The 23,346-nt window shown below is 37.4% G+C and overlaps 1 protein-coding gene across 1 annotated transcript in view; it reads left to right on the forward strand.

Annotated features, from left to right (window-relative positions):
- The window catches only part of LOC127628382 (adenylate cyclase type 6-like), an 88,750-nt gene that overhangs the window by 52,864 nt on the left and 12,540 nt on the right, over positions 1-23,346 (forward strand). The window contains exons 8-21 of the mRNA XM_052105099.1: positions 4,365-4,523; positions 4,772-4,913; positions 6,669-6,797; positions 6,997-7,025; positions 7,354-7,501; positions 7,772-7,869; positions 7,950-8,037; positions 8,129-8,245; positions 12,719-12,880; positions 15,151-15,326; positions 16,854-16,877; positions 16,989-17,018; positions 17,184-17,316; positions 20,854-21,117. Of these exons, the coding sequence (XP_051961059.1) occupies positions 4,365-4,523; positions 4,772-4,913; positions 6,669-6,797; positions 6,997-7,025; positions 7,354-7,501; positions 7,772-7,869; positions 7,950-8,037; positions 8,129-8,245; positions 12,719-12,880; positions 15,151-15,326; positions 16,854-16,877; positions 16,989-17,018; positions 17,184-17,316; positions 20,854-21,117 (1,699 nt within the window). The remainder of the gene's footprint in view (positions 1-4,364; positions 4,524-4,771; positions 4,914-6,668; positions 6,798-6,996; positions 7,026-7,353; positions 7,502-7,771; positions 7,870-7,949; positions 8,038-8,128; positions 8,246-12,718; positions 12,881-15,150; positions 15,327-16,853; positions 16,878-16,988; positions 17,019-17,183; positions 17,317-20,853; positions 21,118-23,346) is intronic.

The raw sequence follows: 23,346 nt of genomic DNA on the forward strand, positions 1-23,346 counted from the left end.
CGCGCTCAACAAGCCACGTGATAAGATGCGCGGATTGACGGTCTCAGACAAGGAGGCAACTGAGATTCATCCTCCACCACCCGAATTGAGGCAAGTCACTACGCCACCACGAGGACTTAGAGTGCATTGGGAATTGGGCATTCCAAATTGAGGAGAAAAGGGGAGAAAAAAAATTGTAAACAGTTATCAAATAATAACAAAGAAACAAATTACAAGCAATAAAACAAATAAAAAAACATAGAACAAAGATACAAATTAAGAAAATGATGCTCAAAGTTTTAAACAGTCGTATCAAGTATTCAAGTATCATTCAGAAATTGAAAAAAGTTATGAAATGCAACATACAACCACTTAAATTACTGGTCTTCACTTTATGATAATCATACATTAATTATTTTGAAAAGTACTTGTTTTACATTTAAAAGTTATTCTGCCAAGAGCATAAGGTGGTTTTCTTGTTCCCTTACAACTCAGTACACTTGACATCTAAACTCTTCCCCAGCGAGGGCGAGGAACGTGCACACGCCACTGACAAGGTGATGCATCGTGTCCTTTCAAGGGCGGTCGAAGAGCTCGGTCGCGAGTGGTCTCCTTCAGAGGAACCTGAAAAATCTCACCTTGATTAGTGGCACAGTGATTCCACTCTCCTCACCACAGTGGAATACCAGGAAGGCAAATGTCATGCTCAACTACCCCCTGTCGAAGAGGTGGTAGCGACACATCTCTGCCCGATGAGTAACAGGGTGTGGAAGTCACGCCCCATTCATCCTTCCAAACCGTGTCGAATTACGTCCGCACTGGCTGGAAAAGCATACTCAGTGGTGGGCCATGCTGGTTCGGCACTCTACGCGATGGCTGTGCTTCAAGTGTTTCAAGCCAAGCTCCTCAAAAAGATGGACGAGCAAGAAACGTTCAAAGAGCTTCGGACCACTACGGACTTAGCACCACGAAAGTTACTGCACAGCCCATTGGCAAGTCAATGGGTAACCTGGTGGTTTTGGATCGTCACATCTGGCTGACCCTCTCGGAGATGCGTGACATGGAAAATGCTGTCTTGGATGCTCTGCTGTCTACAGCCAGCCTTTACGGCAGCTCTGTGGATAAGTTTGCTGAGCATTACATCACGACTCAGCAACCCTCGCAAGTTATGAGACATTTCATGCCAAAATAGAGCAGTACTGCAACACTACCAGCTCGCTCTCCCTCTATCTAAAGCCAGTGCCTAGCTAAAAACCCCATGCCTGCTGCCTCAGCGATGCCAAAGGTCGGCTCCAGTAAAGCTGAACAAGCCGTGGCCCAAATGAAGGCAGCCACCTTTGCCGATGGGGAAAAACCCCCCTGCGCTCCTGAAGGGCACAGCCCTATGAAGTGGAATGCAGTGCTCGCCGTTACTTCCAGACCTGTCCTGAAGAAGGTATGATTAGAGACACACGATGCTGTTCCCCTCTTCCCCACAGCTGTTTGTCGGGAAAGCAATATTGTTGTTCAAAATGTTGTTTCTGTGTCTCACATTAAATCACATGCAATAAAGTATAAAAAAAGTGTACAGCGCTCATTGCGAAAGTGCAAGATGCTCGCACTTTTTCGATAAAGAGTTCTCTTCCACTTCAAAGCCCACACATTATGCACACCACTTCCCTATGGTGTGCGGCACATTATGGAGGATGCACAAAAGGAATGTCCATCTCCAAGCAAAGACTTTCTCACTGGATTGTTAACACAATCGCCTTGGCTTACGAGTCATAGGGGGAGAATTGCCCAATTGGTGTTAAAGCACATTCAACTAGAGGCATGGCCTCTTCATGGGCATGAACGAATGGTGTGTCCTTACAGGACATATGTTTTGCAGCAGGATGGTCTTCTCAAAACACATCCCCACTTTCGAGTTGTAAGGGAACGTCTCTGTTCTCTATGTAACCTTGGTTCCCTGAGACAAGGGGAAAGAGACATTGCGTAAGATGGCTGCACTAAAGAAGTGCGAGTGATGTGCTCTTGTCCCTCAGTCAGAAAACTCTGAGGAATGGTGTTTTCACAACTGTTTTTATACCAGAGAGCTGTGCGCCTAAAACAGCGGGGCTTAAAACCATAGCCCATTTTAGAATTGCCACTATTATAGAAAGGTTTCAACTAGGTCATATAGAAGGACACTCCCCATAGCATCAGCTTCCTGATGCAATGTCTCGTTCAGGGAACCAAGGTTACATACGTAACAGTGATATTTTCTTTTTATTGTTTGATTAATATGAATGAACAAAGCAGACAGCTGGAGGTTGGTTAAGTTGCATTTATAACGCAAGTATAACCTCCATATATAAATCTATATTAGATTAAATGAATCAGATATTTTGATACATACCATATTTTCCGGAATATAAGTCACTTTTTTCATCATCTGAAAGGCCCTGCGACTTATACTTTGAAGCGATACATAATTTATACATGACTGATGCCGGCTGTTCAAACACACACGCACAAAAACATCAGTCATAGAAACGGTTGAAGCATTTTAAAGTTGCCAATTCAGAATATTTTTTCTTTACAAAGTGCTTTATGCAACCAGTTTAAATATTTTGTCCACCATAACATTATTGTTCTAACAAACTCTCAAATGCAACTACTCACATGCCCACAATGACGTTTTATTACATTTGTAGAAAAAACAGTCAGTGAACTGAATAATTAATGCATAGCAAAAAGGGCTGCAAATATCAGAAATATCCAGTCGCTAACATTAATGAATTAATAGAATACAACAGGCATATTGTTTTTCTCACAGACTAAAAGCTATTTATTTGTGCACAGCATAAAGTTACAGGTGTTATAAACAGATGCGGCTTACCTGTCGCATTTTCATAAAACATAAAAAGAATATGAAAAACTGTTACACTCGATTACTTAAAATAAATTTTTCCGGGTTAAAACAAGCCCCAAAACACCTTAAAATGATGTGTTGATTCTGAGGTACTGTAATTTCATGGAGCCCGTTTGATGTCTGAACCACTGAAGGGAAGTTGAGCAGCTACTCCAGGGTCCGTGATTTTGACCCGATGTGACCTAAAATCAGGTGCGAATTTATTTGCGGAAAATCCGGTATATGCTTTTTTTGTCCCATTGTTTATGTTTACTTGAGACTAAGGCTGCCAATCGTTTACAATTTTTAGTCGAATTGATTACATTTTGTGTCAATTAATTAATCTTAATTAATGGCAAATACTGTGCCAGTATTTACTTAGAAAGGCCCCAAAACAAAGAGTTAAAATTTATTTCTTTTTGATAGCAATAAAATTAAAATCCATTATTTAGGGCAGGCTAGTCAACGCTGCTTGTGAAATGGGATGTAAAACGGGGACTGGTAAAAATGGTCAATTTAAATGTAAATAACTAGAAGGTTATAATATCAGAGTTAGTGATCTGGGCTCATAAGCTATCACACAACCAGAGGATGAACAGCAGAATTATGTGCCAATGTCATATAATTTTCTAACATCAGCATTTATAGTAAAAGAGTAAGTAAATCATTCACTTGTTGCTGTGTGTTGTATTGAAGAGACGGTAATAAAATATGCTTCTTTCTTTACAAAGATTGTGATGATACAGTCTTTCATGTCTCAATGCAAACCTCTGTTCATATGTACCTGCATAACCTCCAATGATGCCTTTATTTGTTTATTTCCAAAGGCGATGTTTCATAAGCCATTCTGAATGATATCTGCTTGTCTGTTTACTATACACTGCTAAGAAAGAGAGAATGCTCTCTGACAAGAATGGAGAGTAAAATACATGTTTATTTATTATTTGTTATTATTTTGCCAAGATGAAACAGCAATTTCCTGGCATCTTTCTTCTCTCTGTTGGTTGTGTAAAGTTTGTGGAGGTGTGTAAGATGATGCGGAGGACTGTCCGTGTCAGCACCTGATTTCATTAATTCACCAGTGCAACAGTGTGTGATTAAACAATGGCAAAATGTGATAAACGGTAAAACTATATGCGCTAAAAACCAATGAGTTTATGAAAATTGTAATTAATGATAATAATATATCGCCATTTATTGCCAGCCTGTAATAAAAAACAGCATAATGTAGTATTTTTGTGTAGCAAAAATAGCTGAAAGTGGATTTTAATGGAAGTGGTCCACATTCAAGATGTCATTGATAATGGCGGTGCCCTAGTATTGCTGAAAAATAAGGTGGATTGAAGATAAGCTTTTAATCATAGATATACTGCACATAGAATTTTACAGATACTATATAAATATTCATATATAATATTGAATACAAAGCCTGCACAGTGCATAAGAGGCTTTTATAAATCATAGATCGTAGCTTACAATTCATTGGTAGCATGTGTTTATGTTTGTGCCGTAGGTTGGTGCGTGAGGTCACAGGGGTCAATGTAAACATGCGAGTGGGCATCCATAGTGGCCGTGTGCATTGTGGAGTTCTTGGATTGAGGAAGTGGCAGTTTGACGTGTGGTCCAATGATGTTACGTTAGCTAACCACATGGAGGCTGGCGGCAAAGCTGGGTGAGGGTTCAACATAGTTTCTGTAAATGTCCATTATGTTGTTTGTATGATTACATGTTTTATGGGTAATTCATATTGGAAATTGAATAAAAAAAAAAAACTACAATCAAAAAGGTTTTTTTAAAGTTGAATTTAATTCCAGGTTTTATTCTACTTGAAATGTACATTCTCTTTTCAGTTATGAGTGGTGCACAATCTGGGCCTGCGTAAGCACTTTTAGACCCTAATGTTTGTATTTTGTTCTCTAGGAGAATTCACATCACTAAAGCGACTTTACAGTACCTGAATGGAGACTATGAGGTGGAACCAGGTTTTGGGGGGGATAGGAATGCCTACTTGAAAGAAAACAGCATTGAGACCTTCCTAGTACTGGGCTGCAGTCAGAAACGGGTAAGTGGCCATACGTACTCCATGTGTTCTTGTTTTAAAAAACAGCTAGGATAAGGGGAATTTAAAAAATTAAACAAATGCTGGAGTCATTTATTTTAAAACATTACTGTCTTTTAGAATGCCTGAAGAAAGGTCTTTGAAAGAGACATTGCTAATAAGGCCACATTCAAACTAATACATTTTTGTTGAAAAATAATTATATGAAAAATGTATTTAGCTATGTTAACTCCTCTTATCCACACTGGAACAATGGTTTTCTCCATCAGAATTTGAGCATTTAAAAAACACTCTCCATTTCTGCATACCTTGGAAAACAAATTATGTTATTAACCTAAATACTGTGTTTTTAAATGAAATTGTATTAGTGTGGATTTGCCTTAAAGATTTGCAAGCTGCAGGACCTTTTCAAAACATTACCATTTTAAAGCCACAGTACTAAATATTACATGCTACATATATTAATGACTAAAATGCTTGTGTGCAACATTTCCCAAAATCATCCTGAAATACCATGTGTGAACATATGTCATAATTGTCTGTGCTAATTGAAGAATGTGTGTAGAATGTAGTGCTCGATTGATGAAAATATTTAATTGCGATTAATCGTAGATTTTGAAAGTGCTTATTTTCCTTTCAAAATGCATTTAGTTAATTCTTAGGCCTCGTTTACACTAGGCCTTAACAGGCAGTCACCATGATCCAATCAAGCAGATCGGATTATCACCTGATCAGAACACAGCACGTTTACATTTGCCCACATCAAGTGGCTGCGGTATCCAGATAACTGATTGAATCTCGTTTCCTCGAGCAATAGTATGCAACTATGTCATCAAATACACCCCCGCCACCATGCTGACTGGAAAGACCTAAACAAAGCATTGTGCGTTTCTCTGGTACCAATGAGATCAAAATTAATTTTGTTTGATAAAAACAAAAGAAATTAGAAACATATAGTGACTGCAACTAAATTTAAGTGTAAATAGAAGCATTGGATAATATATCATCATCAATATTTGATGCACACTGTTAATGCTTACACAAGCCAAGAATTAAATACATATAAATCAAGTCATTATTTCGTCTTTGGTCAAATAGATACTAATTTCGGTATATCCATTAAATAAAAGCCTATGCTATCAAACTGCACACAAGGTATGACAAGCAGATCTGAACATGTTTCCGATCACAAATGCGTTTACACTTGTCTTTTCAATGCTTATGTGGACAACATCGCATGTTAATGCCAAGTGTAAATGCAGCCTTAGAAAAGAAACAAAAACAATATGTAAAAATATTGTTTTCTTAACATTTCCCAACCGAAGTATTCCACAAAATAACGACTTAAATACCACCAATTCAACTAACATTAAATATTTCTCAAAGTCTAAGTGGAAGGTTGACTAATTGAAAAACTAGGTCAAGTATTCATTGCAATGGACATTAAATCTCATTGAGAACATTGACAGGGAATCACTGTTCTGTGTGTTTGTGGTTTTACATCAGTGTGATGACCCCTAACTCATCGCAAAGCTTCTGTTCTATTCCAACCAATGTTCAGCACTCACATGGGCCTGATTAAATGTCAAATCGGTAAATGCGTTAATTGTGATTTAGAAAAATTAACGCGTTAAACGTTTTAAATTAATTGCATGAGTTAACACGTTAAATTTAACAGCTGTTGTAGAAAGACATTAAGTCAAATCAAAATTATTTTTTTCAAGACCATGTTCTTTTCTTTCCTCTTGACTGTTTCAGAAAGAGGAGAAGGCCATGATGGCTAAGATGCAACGCACACGGACAAACTCTATGGAGGGTCTGGTGCCACGATGGGTTCCTGACAGATCTTTCTCCAGGACTAAAGACTCCAAAGTCTTCAGACAGATGGTGAGACCACACTCTACCTGTCGGTCAATCTGTCACCCACTGCCTCTGACATTCTTTATATTTCCCTCTACTGCTCTTGTTGCTGTTCTCTCTTTTTACATTTGTCTGTCTTCCTGTCCTTAAATATCAACCTTTTTCCAACTCTTACATGTCGAGTTTCTCCTCCATTGGTAAATATTTGTTCCATCTGCTCACTCAGGGTATCGATGAAACTACCAGCAAAGACAAGTGAGTTATTTATTTTCTTTCTTGAAAAAAGGAGAGAGATATGCTTCCCTCGGTCATGGAAAACCTGGAAATATTAGGGAATATTCTAAATCTGGAAAATTAATGGAAATGTATCATTTTTAGTCCTGTACATTTTTTAATTCAATATGCATGTTTGTAGTTATGCTCATTTCTTAAATTGGCTAGAAATTGCTCTTTGTGACTTCAATTTCTACAAAATTATATATAAAAAAGCCTCATCCAGTAATCGACTGGTAAAGTCATTAAAATGCAAATGAATCTGTTCTATTCCAACTGTTCATCTTCTCTGTTTTGCTCTCAAACACAGCCGTAGTGCTCAAGAGGCTTTGAACCCAGAAGACGAGGTGGATGAGTTTTTGGGGCGTGCCATCGATGCTCGCAGTATTGACCAGCTCCGCAAAGACCACGTGAATAAGTTCATTCTCACCTTCCAAACCTCCAGTCTGGAGAAGAAGGTCAGACTAATACTAACACTAGCTAAATTCCAAAATTCTATCCAGATCTGTTCACCCCCTTCAGCTTAATAAAGTAATACTGATCATCTAGCACACTAACAGGATGGATAACTGATCAGATGTCTGACAATTTCCTGTTTGGTGTAAATGAGGGAGAAGAGTGGAAGAATGAATGAAACTAGATTTTTGCATTTTCTGAAGAAAATGTGAGAGATGCTTGGCAAATGAACATATTTTGATGAATGTTTTGTTGTATTTTGTATCGTTTAGTATGCTAAGAAGGTAGACGATCGTTTCGGAGGTTATGTGGCCTGCACACTGCTGGTCTTCTGTTTCATCTCCTTTATTCAGATCATCATATTCCCACAGTGAGTGATCAACACATAAGACACACAAACACTTTCTTGCACTTACATGGGTCTGAAACCCCTTTTGTGTTGTTCTGCAGTACACTGGTCATGCTGGGGATTTACATCAGTATCTTCGTCATTCTTTCCAACATCCTCTTCATCTGTGCCATTTACTCCTGTGTGAAGGTAAGCAGTCTGCTTTACATGTGTTTTTCATTACTTCGTTTTTTTTCTCAGGCAAATTTTTTTGTACAAATGTGCTCTCTCTGTCACATAGCTCTTCCCTGCTGCTATGCAGACTGTTTCAAAGAAGATTGTTCAGTCTCGCACCAACAGCACACTGGTGGGAGTTTTCAGCATCATCCTCGTCTTCATCTCTGCCTTTGTCAATATGGTACGCAGATCTGCCAAATCACTTCACATTTAACAATAGTGTGTCCACACCACCATTTCAGCTCACAATCGTATTTCTTTCTTTAAGTAATCTGAATGTTACTTCAAGGAATAATTTGAATCATTTACTCAGCTTTACATACAATGAAAATGAATGGCGAGGGGGCACTCTCAAGCTCTAATAATGACCAAAAAAGCACCATAAATGTAGTCGATTTATGCACAATATTCTTCTGAAGTTATGACAGAATTTAAGTAGTTATTCAATAAAAAAACATGTTTGTTTGTTTTTTTAAATGTAGCTTTTAAAATGTTATGTAATTGAATTCAAATATGGTACGTCAAGACTAGGGATGGAAATCGTAAGGAATTTAATGATTCTATTTTTTATGGTTCTATTAACAATTCTTTCAGTACTTTTGAAAAACAACCATCCAGTAATTACTCAGATTTAAGTTTCAAAACCACACATAACACAGTCATTAATCTTAGTTCATTTTGAGGGGGACATGAAATGAATAATTTGCGGTTCAGTATGTTTTGGTGGTTTGCCATAGCTCCCGTTGGGCAAACCTTCAGGAAAACCTCTTACCAGCTGCTAAACACCTTCTTACTGTCATTGGTCCACGTCATCGGTAGGTATGCTAATTTCAGCTAATTTCTGTTCAGTCAGTTAAGAACAGTCAATATGAACACACTGGCATGCAGAGTTATTAACGAACTGCTGCAAACTTATCTCCCTCCTTTAACGATCTGTACGATCATTTGTGTAGATACATTTTTCAAGACCAAGTCATGCCTTTTTGGGGTTTTTTTGCTTTAATTTTTCTACTAAAGGAATCAAAACTACTCAAATACTCTAAAGTGCCCATTCACTCATTCACTCCCAAAGTAAGATATGCCTATCATCATTCTTTTGTCTGTATTCTACCCATTTACATTCTTTTATACACAAATCATTGCAGTAGTATCAGTGTCATCATAAATTACAATAACAGAGTGTAACTGGCACATATTACGGCCGTGTATAGCTTGTCAGCGCATTTGCACCACAAATTCAGAATGTAAACTAGACAAATTACACATTATCTACTGCATATATACAACATTAAATGATAATAGAGTAGTTGAAACGGCTTCCTTTACTGATCTCATGAGAATTCCACTCATAGAATTAGTCATGAAATCATTGATAACAAATATTTATATCATATTAGTTGCATGTAGTCTTGAACATTCTCATATTTAAATGTACCTCTGCCTCCCACAGCAATGTGGCGGGTGTCTGAATGTTCACAAATAGTATGTGGTTGGACAAACTCCACAACATTATACAATTTAGTTTCAGGGTTTACACATAACGGACACCCAATACATTGCATCCGAATACATTAAGCACAGTGGCACCTTAACTATAAAACAGTCATGACATTTGTGAAAATATTTTGAATTAAACTGTTTTCTTACAGATTTGCATTTTTTGAGTTTTTAACCGCCTATCTATAATAATGCTCATTTTACAACAGTTCCTGTGCAAAGCTTGATTTATGTATTGACTATTTCACAAGCAATCCACGCTGATCTGAGGCAAAAACATACAGTCCGCTCTGAAATGTTCTTAAAATGCGAATGTAATACAGTCCATGGTGATGCTGGGCGCTTCAACAGATCAAAGCAGAGACACAGGTCTTCACATCTCACATCTTCCATGTTTGTTTACACACAGAACAGCATGTGCTTCTCCCAGTCAGTGGCAGCAGCAGAATGAGACGCTTTTTTAAAAGTTGCGCTTGTACAGCTCTTAAAATGCAACGCACATAGCCAGAAATGCGTCAAAACAATGAAAGACGTCCATATAGTGCATGTTTACAAAATACTAATCATTAAATATTAGCACAGATGGGTTTAAAACCGGTCCAGGATGTCTTCAAAACAGCAAGAAACAGCTCAGCTGAATGAAACAGAACGAAGGTCTCCTTTTTAGAGTTACAACTTGACATTGCTTCTTTTAAAAGAGGCACGATATGCATGATAATGGTCAAAGCCGTTCATCTAGTGTAGAAAAACATTTAAATCCAGATAGGCACGTGAAGGTATCCTGTGTAAGTCCACTTTGCTGTTGATGAATCTCCCATGATAGGCGCATCTCTGTCCTCTTCACCTGCGTGACTGACTGTGAGCACCAATGGGCGGGGCCAAGTGTGCAGTGCCGAAAAATAGTCGTTGATGTCTTGCTGAAGAGGCAGTTATATGCAGATGTATTTGGTCCTTTTGACTTCACAGGTTCCACAAATTCCAAACGGCCCATTTCTAGAGCCTGGTTTAAATAAATGCTTTTTTTTCTATTAAGGAGGAAGTTTTCAGGTATGAAACTACAATTACCTCTTATATGTAAAAAGATACGGAAAATCGTGACCCCTTTAAAGGAACCCTTTATATATTTTCAGAAAATTGGAACCGGCTTTGATTAAGAAGTGGTTTTCAACACATTATATTTGTTCAAGACACATCATAACGACATGTGTTGATGCGCCATATTTGAATTGAAGCTTAAAATAAAATTTGAGCGCTATTTTGGAAGGGAATATTATCCACAAATAACTACTTAATTATTTAATTCTGTTTCTCCCTCAAAAGACTTTTAATTTAGCAAACAAATCATATTAACTGCTTTTATTAGGGATGGGATGATATGGCTATCTCACGATTCTATTCGATATACGATATGAGGTTCACGATTTGATATTATCTGTATTCGATATGATAGCACTTAAATGACAAAGTATGACAGAAAATTAAGTAAAAATGTTTGCGCAAAATGCACATTATAATTTCTCATAAAAAAAACTAAAGTTCTTTAATACACAAAATAAATGCTCAAAGTTTAAATAATAAAGAGTTTCTTATATACCTTTCTCTATAAGAAAAGATCACAAACAAATGGGCCTTCAAATAATAGTCGGCTGCATTCTGATCAGGTGTAGAACAAGCAATAGAACTGAACCTCTCCCGAAAATGTATGTTAAAGTGTGTATTACATTTTTATAATGTATTTGTCATCATTATTATGATCACATTTTAACTCTTTAATAATATGAAAATGCAATATTATATCATGAAATAGTATATATAATAATGATATGAGCTATCAGTGTTTGAAATAATGTGTACAATTTACAAGTAACAACATTGAGTTTACATCAAAGTCTTTCTAGCAAGTCAGTTCACTGTCGGCCATCTTTGGAATGCTCCCGGGAGGCTATTTCCAGTCATAACAGTACAGCTCCTATCTACTTGAATGGGGAAACACCGAAATCTAAAAAACTGTTTGCCAAGTTTATGTTTAAACTACATATTTTAAATCAGCAGTAAAATCAAACACTGGGAACATAAATGATGCTTCTTTACCTCAGACTATGCTAAAAAAACAAAATTTTAACGGGTTGTTTTACTCATGCGCATGCACATTCTTGAGTTGATTGACAGGCGATGTCTGTATTTAAAAGGTGATAAACTCTTTTACCTGTAAGATGGGGCTTCCTTTCTACATCCGTTGACCGTTGGGCACTAGAGCTCCTTGGTTGGATGTTCCAATTTCTCCCATTCATTTCAATAGAAGTGGCCCATCTCTGGTTTACATTTATTTGTATTACAAGTTCTAAAAAGATTACTGTCACTTTAAGAGATCAACAAGCTTCTCATGGACTCGCACAGGTGTTGCAGTTAATTTACTAACAAGAGAGAAATCTCTGTTTCTTCATCGCATTAGTACTGTCTGACTAAAATTAGTATTGCTTTTTACTTTTTTATCTGACTGTAAAGAACAAAAAGGATATTAAAAGACACATTATTCAACGAAAGTGGAGCGTGGGATCTCATCTTTGATGGACACACATTACATGGAAGAAATGGTCCGTTTTAATCAAACAATTTTTAACAAAAGTACATTTTCCAGAACTTTCTGTGCTTAAATTCCTAAAAGCTAAATTCAAGCAAGTTAAGCACTTCAAGGACCTTGTGGAAATCCTGTAAACAGTGTAGGAAAAAAGTGTATTTGGGGTAAAATCAAGCGATAGAGAGATTATGATGTTTGACAGATTACATCATTTATAAATCACATGGACAGTAAACAATGCTGCAAATTTCAAAATAGTTTTGCCTAAATTTGGAAAGTAATTTTACTGGTTCGCAATATATAAAAATCTGACATTGTCCCATCCCTAACTTTTATGGTACTTTCTTTGGAGCTCGACAGCCCTTGTTCCCATTATGAAACCGAGCACTCTGGACTTTCCACAAAATATCTTTTGTTTGTGTTTTGTGGGTTTGGAACGGCATGAGGGATGAGGGTCAATGATGACAGATTTAGATTTTTTGGTGAACTAATAACACAATATTGTACTAATATCTATGTCATAGATTAGTGGGGTATGTACAGTATGTTGCCTTAGTGTGTGTTTTGTGTTTCCTGTAGTTTTCCTGTGACACAGAGTATCTGGTGGACTGTGTAGCAGAACAGTTTAACTGGTCATCGTCAGAGATGGTGACTCCCTGTGTCATTCACAACCTGTCTCGCTCTGCATTGGACGGTCTAGATATCTGTCCCAGCAACACTCCCTCCTGCCCTTTTCCTGAGGTAAGAACATGTGTTTGTGTATATGAGAAAATCAAAAATGTAAGGCTACCTCCACTTCAGTATAACATGATTACATTGTGGCATCCCAGGACAATAGTAAATAAAAGTTACATTTTAGAATTCTAAATGAATATGGATTTTGCATCAAAGCACTTGAATGTCTAGAGGATATTTTGCTTTCATTCAAGTATGCAAATGGCACCCATATGTGATATGCAATAATCAAATGAAAAATAAATATAATGAGAAAATGATAAATCAATTGAGCAATCAATTTTAAACATTATTTGATAAATCACTATATTAATTGAAAAATCAATAAATCAATCTGAGCATATGTGCATAAATAGATAAAAAGAATCAACAATTTAATAATAAAAAAGAACAAATGAATAAAAACAGATACATTAATTAAAAATGCAATATTCAGTTTAGGCATTGATAGTATAGAAATTATGATTACATTTATTTTTTATTATTATGTGATTATGGAATTATCGAAAATTGTATTTTTAATTTGCCTATTGATTTTTATATTATCTATTGAACTTTTATCGATTTCCCTCTGAGACGGGAGGGGGTGGTGCCTAATCTGCTGTCATCACTCATTGCCCAGATGTTTCTGAAGCTGTCATTGGTCAATGCTCGTTTTATGCCATTCTCACATTATTAACATTTATGCCGTCGAAGATGTCTGGCGTCTCTGCTTCTAAAGCTGTATTCACACTGCCAGCGACATGCAGCGACAAAACGACCTCATCTCATTCATTTTCAATGAGAGCTGGTGACTTCCGGCAACACGAGCGATGGCGACCGTTGGCGTGGGCGTGTCCAGCGATGCAACAAAGTTGAGAAATGTTTAACTTTATGCAAAAGAAGAGCGACAGCCAATACAAGAGAAGATGGTAGAGCTCACGTGATCCTTATATTTTAATAATAATATTAATTGAAAAGAAACCGTGCTGTTTAGACTCTCCATACACACCACTAGTGACCTAACCGCCAGCCACTGGCGACGTGCAGCAAAAAAGTTGCTGGCAGTGTGAACGCAGCTTAAGAGAAGCAGCCGACCAACTGGATTGGTTCCATCTGGACTGCGAGACATGACAATGGTTTCCCCATCTCGCCATTTCTGCACTTTAGGCAGCCTGACAAAACAACGACGCTCCGGGGCGTAGATAGCACTTAACACCGAACACGCTTCATCTATGCCATTTCACGCACCACATTCGTTGTCTCCCACGGCCCCACGACATGAGCGTAGTAGAGCTGCTGATATTCTGCTTCTCTTAGAATGCTTGAACGTTACTAATGTGAGAATGGCATAAAAAGAGCATTGACCAATGACAGCTTCTGTAACATCTGGGTAATGAGTGATGACAGCAGATAAGGCACCGCCCCCTCCCGTCTCAGCAGGAAATCGATAAAAGGGCAAAAGATCATAGAAAAAGCAATAGGAAAATTAAAAATACAATTATCAATCACTCTGTAATCACACATTAAATTTGTTTCCTCCCCTTTTCTCTCCAATTTGGAATGCCCAATTCCCAAAGTTCTCATGGTGGCATAGTGACTTCCCTCAATCCTGGTGGCGGAGGACAAATCTCAGTCGCCTCCGTGTCTGAGACCGTCAATCCACGCATCTTATCACGTGGCTTGTTGAGTGCATTAGCGCAGAGATGTAGCACGTATGGAGGCTGCACGCTATTCTCACACAACTCACCACGCGCCCCACCGAGAGCAAGAACCACATTATAGCGACCATGAGGAGGTTAACCCAATGTCACTCTACCCTCCCTAGCAACCCGGACAAATTGGTGGCTAGGAGACCTGGCTGGAGTCATTCAGCATGCCCTGGATTCGAATTTGTGACTCCAGGTGTGATAGTCAGCGTCTTTACTTGCTGAGCTACCCAGGCCCCCACACATACATTTTTTATTATAAATGGCTAAATTGTATTTTCATTTTTTTTATGTATCTGTGTTTTTATTAATTGGTTCTTTTTTGATTATCAAATTGTTGATTCTTTTTATTTATCCACATGATTATTATTGATTGCTCAGTTGATTGATTGATTTATCACTTGATTATTGCATGTCACCCATACTCAGTGTGACTTGTTTCGGAGCAAAACATAATTGCCAATTTCATTTGCAACTTGTGTTGTTTTGTTGCATCGCTCTGGGTGTGGATAGGCCTTTAAATTAGTGAATGTTCTTAAGACAGTGGGGATGTATTATGAATATTTAAAATATGCTCATCTCTTTTAGTATTTCAGCTACAGTGTGCTGCTGACGCTGTTGGCCTGCTCAGTGTTCCTGCAGATCAGTAGTATTGGGAAGCTGGCTTTAATGCTGCTCATCCAGCTCATCTTCCTGCTTCTTGTGGAGTGGCCAGAGGTGGCACTGTTTGACAACGCTGACCTCTTCGTAACTGCCAACGTGCTGTGAGTACTGCTGCCAGTCACTAAAGTGCAGCTGACAGCTGACTCAACAGAAAGAGAATAGGCCTTATTCACACTTGTGCCATCTCAGACAACAAGTCTGTGAGGGATAGACTTAGGGGGCTTTCACACTTGGTTCGATTGCCTGTTCCGAACCCGAGTTCGATTGCTCCCTCCTCCCCCCCTGCCCCCGATGGACTGTGTTCACATTATATATTTGTATCCGAACCGCGGTACGCTTGCGTCATCAAGCTGCAGCTGGTGCGTAATCGTGTTGCTTGATAACCGCAAAATGAAAAGGCGTCAAAATTCAATGAATAGACTTGCTCGGTTCACATTTGTTCTTCTTTTTTTTAACCTTTGGTTTTGTTTTCAACATCAAGATACAGAAACACACTTGCGTCTGTCTGCCGCAAAAATACTGAAATCGTTCAAAAGACAGCGGGCTGTCCGCCGAAGACAATTTTTGCGAAGGCAAGCAGAAATCATCTCTCTGCTTGCAGTGCGTGTGCGTAGCGTCAATCCCGCTTTTCGTCAAGGTAAGTGTATACACACGCACGCGACGCATCGAACGAAAGTAAACTCTTTCCGCTCATTTTGAAAGTGACGCGTGTGAGACTGACGACCACATTATACGTCATCAATAGCGGTTCACTTCCGCGGTTTGGTTCGATTGCGTTCATATCAGCAGCGAACCGTACTGGAGTTCACATGAACCGTACCCCAGACCACCTTTTTAAGCGGACCCGAGTACGGTTCGCGGGTGCGCACCCGAGTTCGGAAGACAGCGTTCACATCATCCAGACGAACCGAACTCTGACGTCATTCGAACCGGGGTGCGCACCAAAAGTGCTAGTGTGAAAGCCCCCTTACAGTCTCTTCAATGGACTGTACTGCAGTTTAAAGTGTTTTGGGATAATTTTGCGGAAAAAACATTGATAAAATATCTGTCCAAGAACATTCAGTATACAAAGAACTCCAGACAACATGAGTTGTGGAAAATCACATGTGATCTAGGAGCTTTATACAGATTTATACTGTTAAGTCTATCTCTCACAGCCTCGTTGTCATTCCCAATAAAAATCAAAGGTGGCGCTAATGTGAATAAGGTCCATAGCTCTGTGGTGACTACTGTATGTTCAGTTAATAATTTGGGCCTTTTCTTGAGCTGGCCTGTTCTTTTCAGTAAGAATAATATTATAACATTTAATGTACATTTAATTTAGTTATTAAAGGTTAAAATAGTGTGGTTTGTAATGAGAATTGAGCAATATTACATTTAGAGTACATTTATTTACTGTACTAAGAAATTCAATTCAGAGCCATAGCCATTTTTGTTGTTGTAATAATTGGTTAAATATGTGGTTACATCTTTGATTATCATATAAAATTACTGTATTTGTGTTATCGAAAATGTAAAGTATGGTTGAAGACCAGTTCCTATCTTAGTTTGTGAATCGTGCAATTGCACAACATGTTTGTGTTATGGTATCAACAAATGGTCTTTTCTTCTTTTCTCTTCTTTTTTAGCATTTTCAATGACACACTGCAATGGTGAGACCTATATTATCTTTTATAAATCATACTATTTAAAATGTATTGTTTATTTAATTGTTTTTAGGAATGCAAAATATAATAATAATCATTTTCATTGTATTTCCTCAGGTCCAATCTTAGTGCAACTACTGATCAGTGGTATGTGTAAATACAGAAATTTTTTCCATGCCTACTGTATATGTATATTATATATATATATATATATATATATATATATGTTTTCCATTTTTGAGAATATTAATCTGGGCTGCATATTGTTTCATCGGTGTTAATAGTTCATTTTATGACTCCCTCTCGTTGTAGTCCTTTCAGGGTGACTAAAGTGTCCCTAAAGGTCATGACCCCAGTGATCCTCACTGTGTTTGTACTGGCACTGTACCTACATGCCCAGCAAGTGGAGTCAACAGCCCGTCTAGACTTCCTCTGGAAACTTCAGGTGGGGTTTCTCTTTGTGTTGTTGGTTAATTGGCAGTCATTGCCCTTTCGAAAATAACTTGCAGTATACTGTACATACTACAGAAACAGTACCCAAGGATCAAAGTACCATATTCAAGGGTGCAGTAGTGATAGTTCTTGGTCTCTTTTAGAGATTGAACCTACACAATTGTGTGGCTACCAGACAAAAGCTGAACATCTAAGCCATACCACACGTTGGTATGATGTTGCTTTTTAGCTTTTCACACTTAGATGACTCACATGTGGCCATGATATAACTAGATATTGTTGCCAGTTGTAAATGTTTAGTCTGCTCACCCCATCTGACATACATTGTATAACTTCTGAAATATTTGATTCCATTAAGTTTTTCAGAGCCAGACATTTGACTACAGACAAAGTCTGGTCCTCGGTAACTTATTTTGGCCAATAATTGCTCATTTAGACACAAAAGGGCCATCTGAGCAACATTTAAAATGGAAAACTTAATATAAATTTTTTTCTTTTTCTAAACTTTTATAGAAATTGTATGTGCCATGTTAGACAACGTTTTATAGAAATTCAAAGAACAGTATGGATTTTGAGCAAAACATTTACTGAAATTCCACTAATGGAACAAGCGGAGGAAATATCTACTGGAATAGACAAAAACAAATTTGTTGGGAACTTTTGTTTGTCAAATGAAAGCATGTGATACCATTGATCATGAATAATTGTAAAAATAAATAAATAAATAAATATGATATTAGAGGCATTGTCTATTCATGGTTTTCAAGTTATTTGAAGAATAGGTACAGTACCAATATATTAATTTAAATCACACTGTTACACAGCCATTGCATGTTAAATGTGGAGTGCCACAGGAACAGGGTTGGGAATACGGAATACATGTAATGGGATTAGGTATTGAAAATACAAAATATAAGTAACTGTATTCCACTACAGTTACAATTTATACCACTGGTAATTAGAATACAGTTACATTCAAAAAGTATTTTGATTACTGAAGATATTACTTTGCATTTTATTGTCATTTGTTTCATTTAATATTTAGTCCTTTTCAAGTAGAAAACATTTATACATATAAATTATGTGATCCAAAGTGCATTTGAACAGCGGTGAAACACTTTCTTATGATGTGTTACATTCATACGAGCAGACAGAGACGTAAATTTGAAGTTTGGAGCAGAATAAATAGAAATAAAAATTGTGTAAATTGTCAGCTTTATGCTAAGCTAAAATGCTATCTCTAGCCATTTTACATGCACATGTTACCAGACACAATCATATTTTTTAGCAAGAAAATTCACGTTGGATCATAATTTATTATTCTCTAGTAAGACCTTTGATATTAGGGCAAAAATCATATTCTTGATAATAATTTTTGTATTGTTTTCCAGTCGAAATATCTAAAAATCCTTAAAACAAGGACAATTTGATTTATCTTGTTTTTGAAACAACACTGCATAAGATATTTAGGTTTTTCAGAGAATGTATTTTTAACATTTATATTTTGTCTTACTGTACAGGAAGAATTTTATAGTCAAAACAAGTGAAAAAATCTTCCAGTGCTGAAGAAGTAATCTTAAGTATTTAGAATACGTTACAAGTTACATTTTACAGCATGTAATCTGTAGTGGAATACATTTCAAAAGTAAACTACCAACTCTGCGCAGGGATCAGTTTTAGGTCCAATTGTTTTTTATTATTGTTTATATGAATGACATTGGGATGGTAGCAACACTTGTTTAAATGCAATTTGTTCACAGAAGACCCACATTTATTTTATTCTGTATAGAATTAATGTATTAAATATAGTAGAAAAAGTAGTTTGATATTATTAAATTATCCTTAAATCTTACATGATACTTAGTAACTGAGAGGTTATTCCAGACTGCCAGATAGAAACAGAAAATGCATTAATTGAAAGAGTAAAAGATACTAATTTTCTAAATAATATTAACTAAAGTTATTATTGATTATGAATAAAGTTGGAAAGCACATATATCAAGTTAAATCGAAATAGCCAAATCAATTGCACTTTTGAATAAGTTTAAGGATTGTTTAATGAAAATGCATTTTACTGTATATCTTGTATTGTTCAAGTATTGTTCCTTATATCAGATATCGTATAGCAGTTTGGGGTAATACTTGTAATTGTACTCATCAAATTTGTTGTAAAAATTTTGTAAAACAACAAATAATTACATTTAAAGATCTTGAGGGCTTCAATATTGTTCAAATTATGTATAAACATTTACAAAATATGTTTGTTATGAGAGAGAGTCATTGAGTACATTGAAAGTAATATGTATATTAAAGAAAAGTAGAGTTCGGATTGATTTGAAAAATAAATGTATTTCAATAAAAGGAGTGGAATTATGGATCAAGCTTAAAAATGAATTAAAAATATATAAAACAATTAAACATTTTAAGAAAATGTTTAAACTTAAGGTGTTCAAAAAGTATAAAAGAATGTGTTGATAGGTACATTGCATTATTTATACAGTATATTATATTTATAAGTTTGTATAAATGTTTATGCATAATTTATATAGAAATGAGTAGTTAAAGCAAAGGGTACATTTTGTTAAGTTTGGCTGAAATAATTTATTTGTTGTTATTTAGCAACCTTGCTCTTTTATTTATTTTTTCTTATAAATTGTGGAATGGACTGTTAATACAAATATTTAAAGAGAGATTGAAAGAATGTAAAATAAGAGAGAGATGAGAAGGGTAGCCATAATAAGCATTGCCTTCAACCTATTCATTTTCAGCCATTTTTAAAAGAATATGCTGGGTTGTTTAAACTGTAATTTTGAGTTGTGTAAATGCCAAAACAAATAAATGGAAAAACTAATGTGCCATTTCAGAAATGGATAAACTGAAAATGGTAATATGGATTATATACAATACTGATAATACAATAATAGGCTGCGGTAGTCTCCTAAAAAATTTTAAAGGACTTAATCAGTGGAAAAATGTATACACGGTTTTGTTTCCTTGTAGACAGTTAAAAAGCACTGGAAATTGCATAGAAGCTAAACAATTGCCTTTTGTTTGTGCAGTATGTACCTTTGAGTCTGAGACTAGCATTACATCTAAATCTCTTATCCATATTATTAGTGTTCCTCCATATCAGGGGGTTTCAATCTGGGGTCAGAGAAAATGGAAGAAAAAAAAAAAAGGGTGTAAAAAAACAAAAAAAAAGACTAAACATGTTTTCAGGCTTATACATTGATTTTACTCTAATATTGGGTACAAACTTAATCCAACGTAATGCAAAGTAAATATGTTGCAGTTCATATTTTAATAATTTATTTTGGCATTATTACAATGACAATATAAAACCATTATTTATATTTGCATGTTGTCTATAATACTATTTTCTCAGTCAGTATAAATGGGTCATTATACTTGAAAATATGTAGCTGCCCTCATGTTTTATAAAGGGGGGTGTCTTGTAAGAGGGGCTCCTTGGCATCAAAAAGTTTTAAACCCCCTGCTCTGTATAACACCTCTGTCTGTCCCTCCATAGGCCACAGAAGAGAAGGAGGAAATGGAGGAACTTCAAGCCTACAACCGCCGGCTCCTCCACAACATCCTGCCCAAAGATGTGGCCGCCCACTTTCTAGCCCGAGAGCGGAGGAATGACGAGCTGTACTACCAGTCGTGTGAGTGTGTGGCCGTCATGTTCGCCTCCATCAGCAACTTCTCTGAGTTTTACGTGGAGCTGGAGGCCAACAACGAGGGAGTGGAGTGTCTGAGGCTCCTCAATGAGATCATCGCTGATTTTGACGAGGTTAGATGGCTGGAGATTGGTGTTTAAAGGGAATGAGGTAGGGAAAGAAATTAAGGGATGGAGGAATGGAGGGGGGAATAAAAGCTTGATTTAAAAACGGATATACAAAAGAATAGATGCACAGAAAGTAATTCTGCCAAGGGGACCCTGGGCAGTCAAGGGCTCCTGGGCACTGGACCTATCCATATTAAAGCATCTAATTTGCTGTGGTGGTTCGTGAGGGAATGTTCCATAGAGGCTGTTGTGTAAATAAATATTGATCAAACCTGTTTACCTTACAGTATAAGTTGCCATCTTATCTATCATGCGTATTGTTCAAATTGTATGTTCCTATACACAGGTGATCTCTCCATAAAAGCCATCCAGCACTCATTTATTGTAGCCCTGTTGATAAATTTTGACAACTGTTAATAATTTTGAATCAATATTTTAGCAATGCTTTATTTTTTTAGGGATGTCATGATAAAATTTATTTGAGAATTAGTACAATTACTCGCCGATACTTATAACTGCTTTTTTTTTTTTTTTTTTTCTGAATTCCATATTAACAGTTTATTCGGTTTTATCAACAATATTATGATTATCAAATTAAAATTATCTGAATAAATTATTAAATTCAACATAATATTTTATTATTTTTATCAAATTAAGTGCTTTTATACAGAACCTCATAGCACAATCCAAAAATATTTTTCAAATAAAGTGCTGCATAACAGCGCATCACAGAAGTGAGATATTGCTTAAACAGTAGTTGGGTTTCCATCCAACTATTTTTATAAGCATTTTGAAATTGCACAGAAGAAATCCTGAATGGAAACGCTTGATATGCAAATAAACATTTCGTTTTCATTGTTGATGGGTTTTTGAGTGGGGGGATCGCCAAACTGGACCGCGCAACCTTAAAGCCCAGGGTCCCCTTGGGCAGTCAAGGGCTCCTGGGCACTGGACCTATTGCTCCGGTTGGTAATCCATCCCTGTCGGTCATCTGTATGTTTTGGAGAACATTTTGCTCACTTCAAAAGTAGAATGAAACTGTGCTAAATGGGTCAATTATCAACACAGCTTAATCATAGAAACACGAGGGCAGAGAAAGTGTGGTAATTCGGGGACTGGTCTCAACCGCACAGACTATTTTAAATGCGCTTATTTACCAGTAAGATGCACGGCAGGGATTGCGAAAGCCGGTTGAATACGGCATATAAATTAAAATGCTTTTCAATTCTCAGATTACAACGCTTACAAAAATGTACCATGGTTTTACTGCTGTAACACTAACTGTACTGTATTACCTATTGTGGCAGAAAAACTTTCTATTTTAGTATTTATATTTATATATATATATTTTATTTTTTTTTTCATTTAAAAAATGCCATAGTTCCCCTTCTGTCACTCACTCGACGTTGTGTCGAATTAAGTGACACAAGGGGTCTTCCTGGGACGCCAAACGTTCCTCTGAACCTGAGAAAAAAGGCCAATGTCAAGTTGGCAGACAGAATTTACATGCCCCGCCCCGGACATACAAGTATACAGGGAAGCGGGGCAGTGAGTGCCAGTCAGAATTTTTCTTTGGAGCCGAACGGTTGTGCAACAGCATGCTGAGTTCACCACTGTTCCACTTCACCACTGTTCTTTTGTCACGATAGAAAGCCACTTCAGCCGCCACCCCCCCCGCCCGCGTCGTTCCTTCTTCCCACGGGATTGAGGACGACCCAGCTAGCGGCCAGCCGGCATTCTCCCTTGAGCCCCCGTAATTGGATGACGACATCGCCGCTGCATCGGAGAGCGTCACAGCGGCTTTTGATGCTGATGACTCATCTGGGCTGACACCTTCGGGTCTGCTCGCCCAGTCTGAGGCTGATGCGCAGATGTCCAATATGCTTTTCCGGGTCGCCTTGAGCGCGAGGCTGGACTGCCCCCCCCCCACGGCTACTCCATTGGTTCCTTGGGTCAGGGCGCCGCTCATAGCGCCTTCGGGCTGCGGCACCCACATTCTCAATAAAGAGCGATTTCCTCATTCTCTGGGTCATCCAGCCGGTGCGCGCCGTTCTCACGGCACCCCGGCCCCAAAACTCTACAGTCCCGGCTCCCCGGACACAGTTCCCTCACCTCCAGCCTCGCGACTGCTCAGCTCCGGCAGGCCAGCGCTGACGAGTTCCAAAGATGCCTCTTCTAGGACCTTTTCCTCAGTCTCTAACCCGCCCCTGCCGTGTGTGCAGAGCAAGGTAAGTG

The sequence above is a fragment of the Xyrauchen texanus genome, chromosome 35 (genome assembly GCF_025860055.1).
Source record: "Xyrauchen texanus isolate HMW12.3.18 chromosome 35, RBS_HiC_50CHRs, whole genome shotgun sequence".
Classification (NCBI taxonomy): Eukaryota; Metazoa; Chordata; class Actinopteri; order Cypriniformes; family Catostomidae; genus Xyrauchen; species Xyrauchen texanus.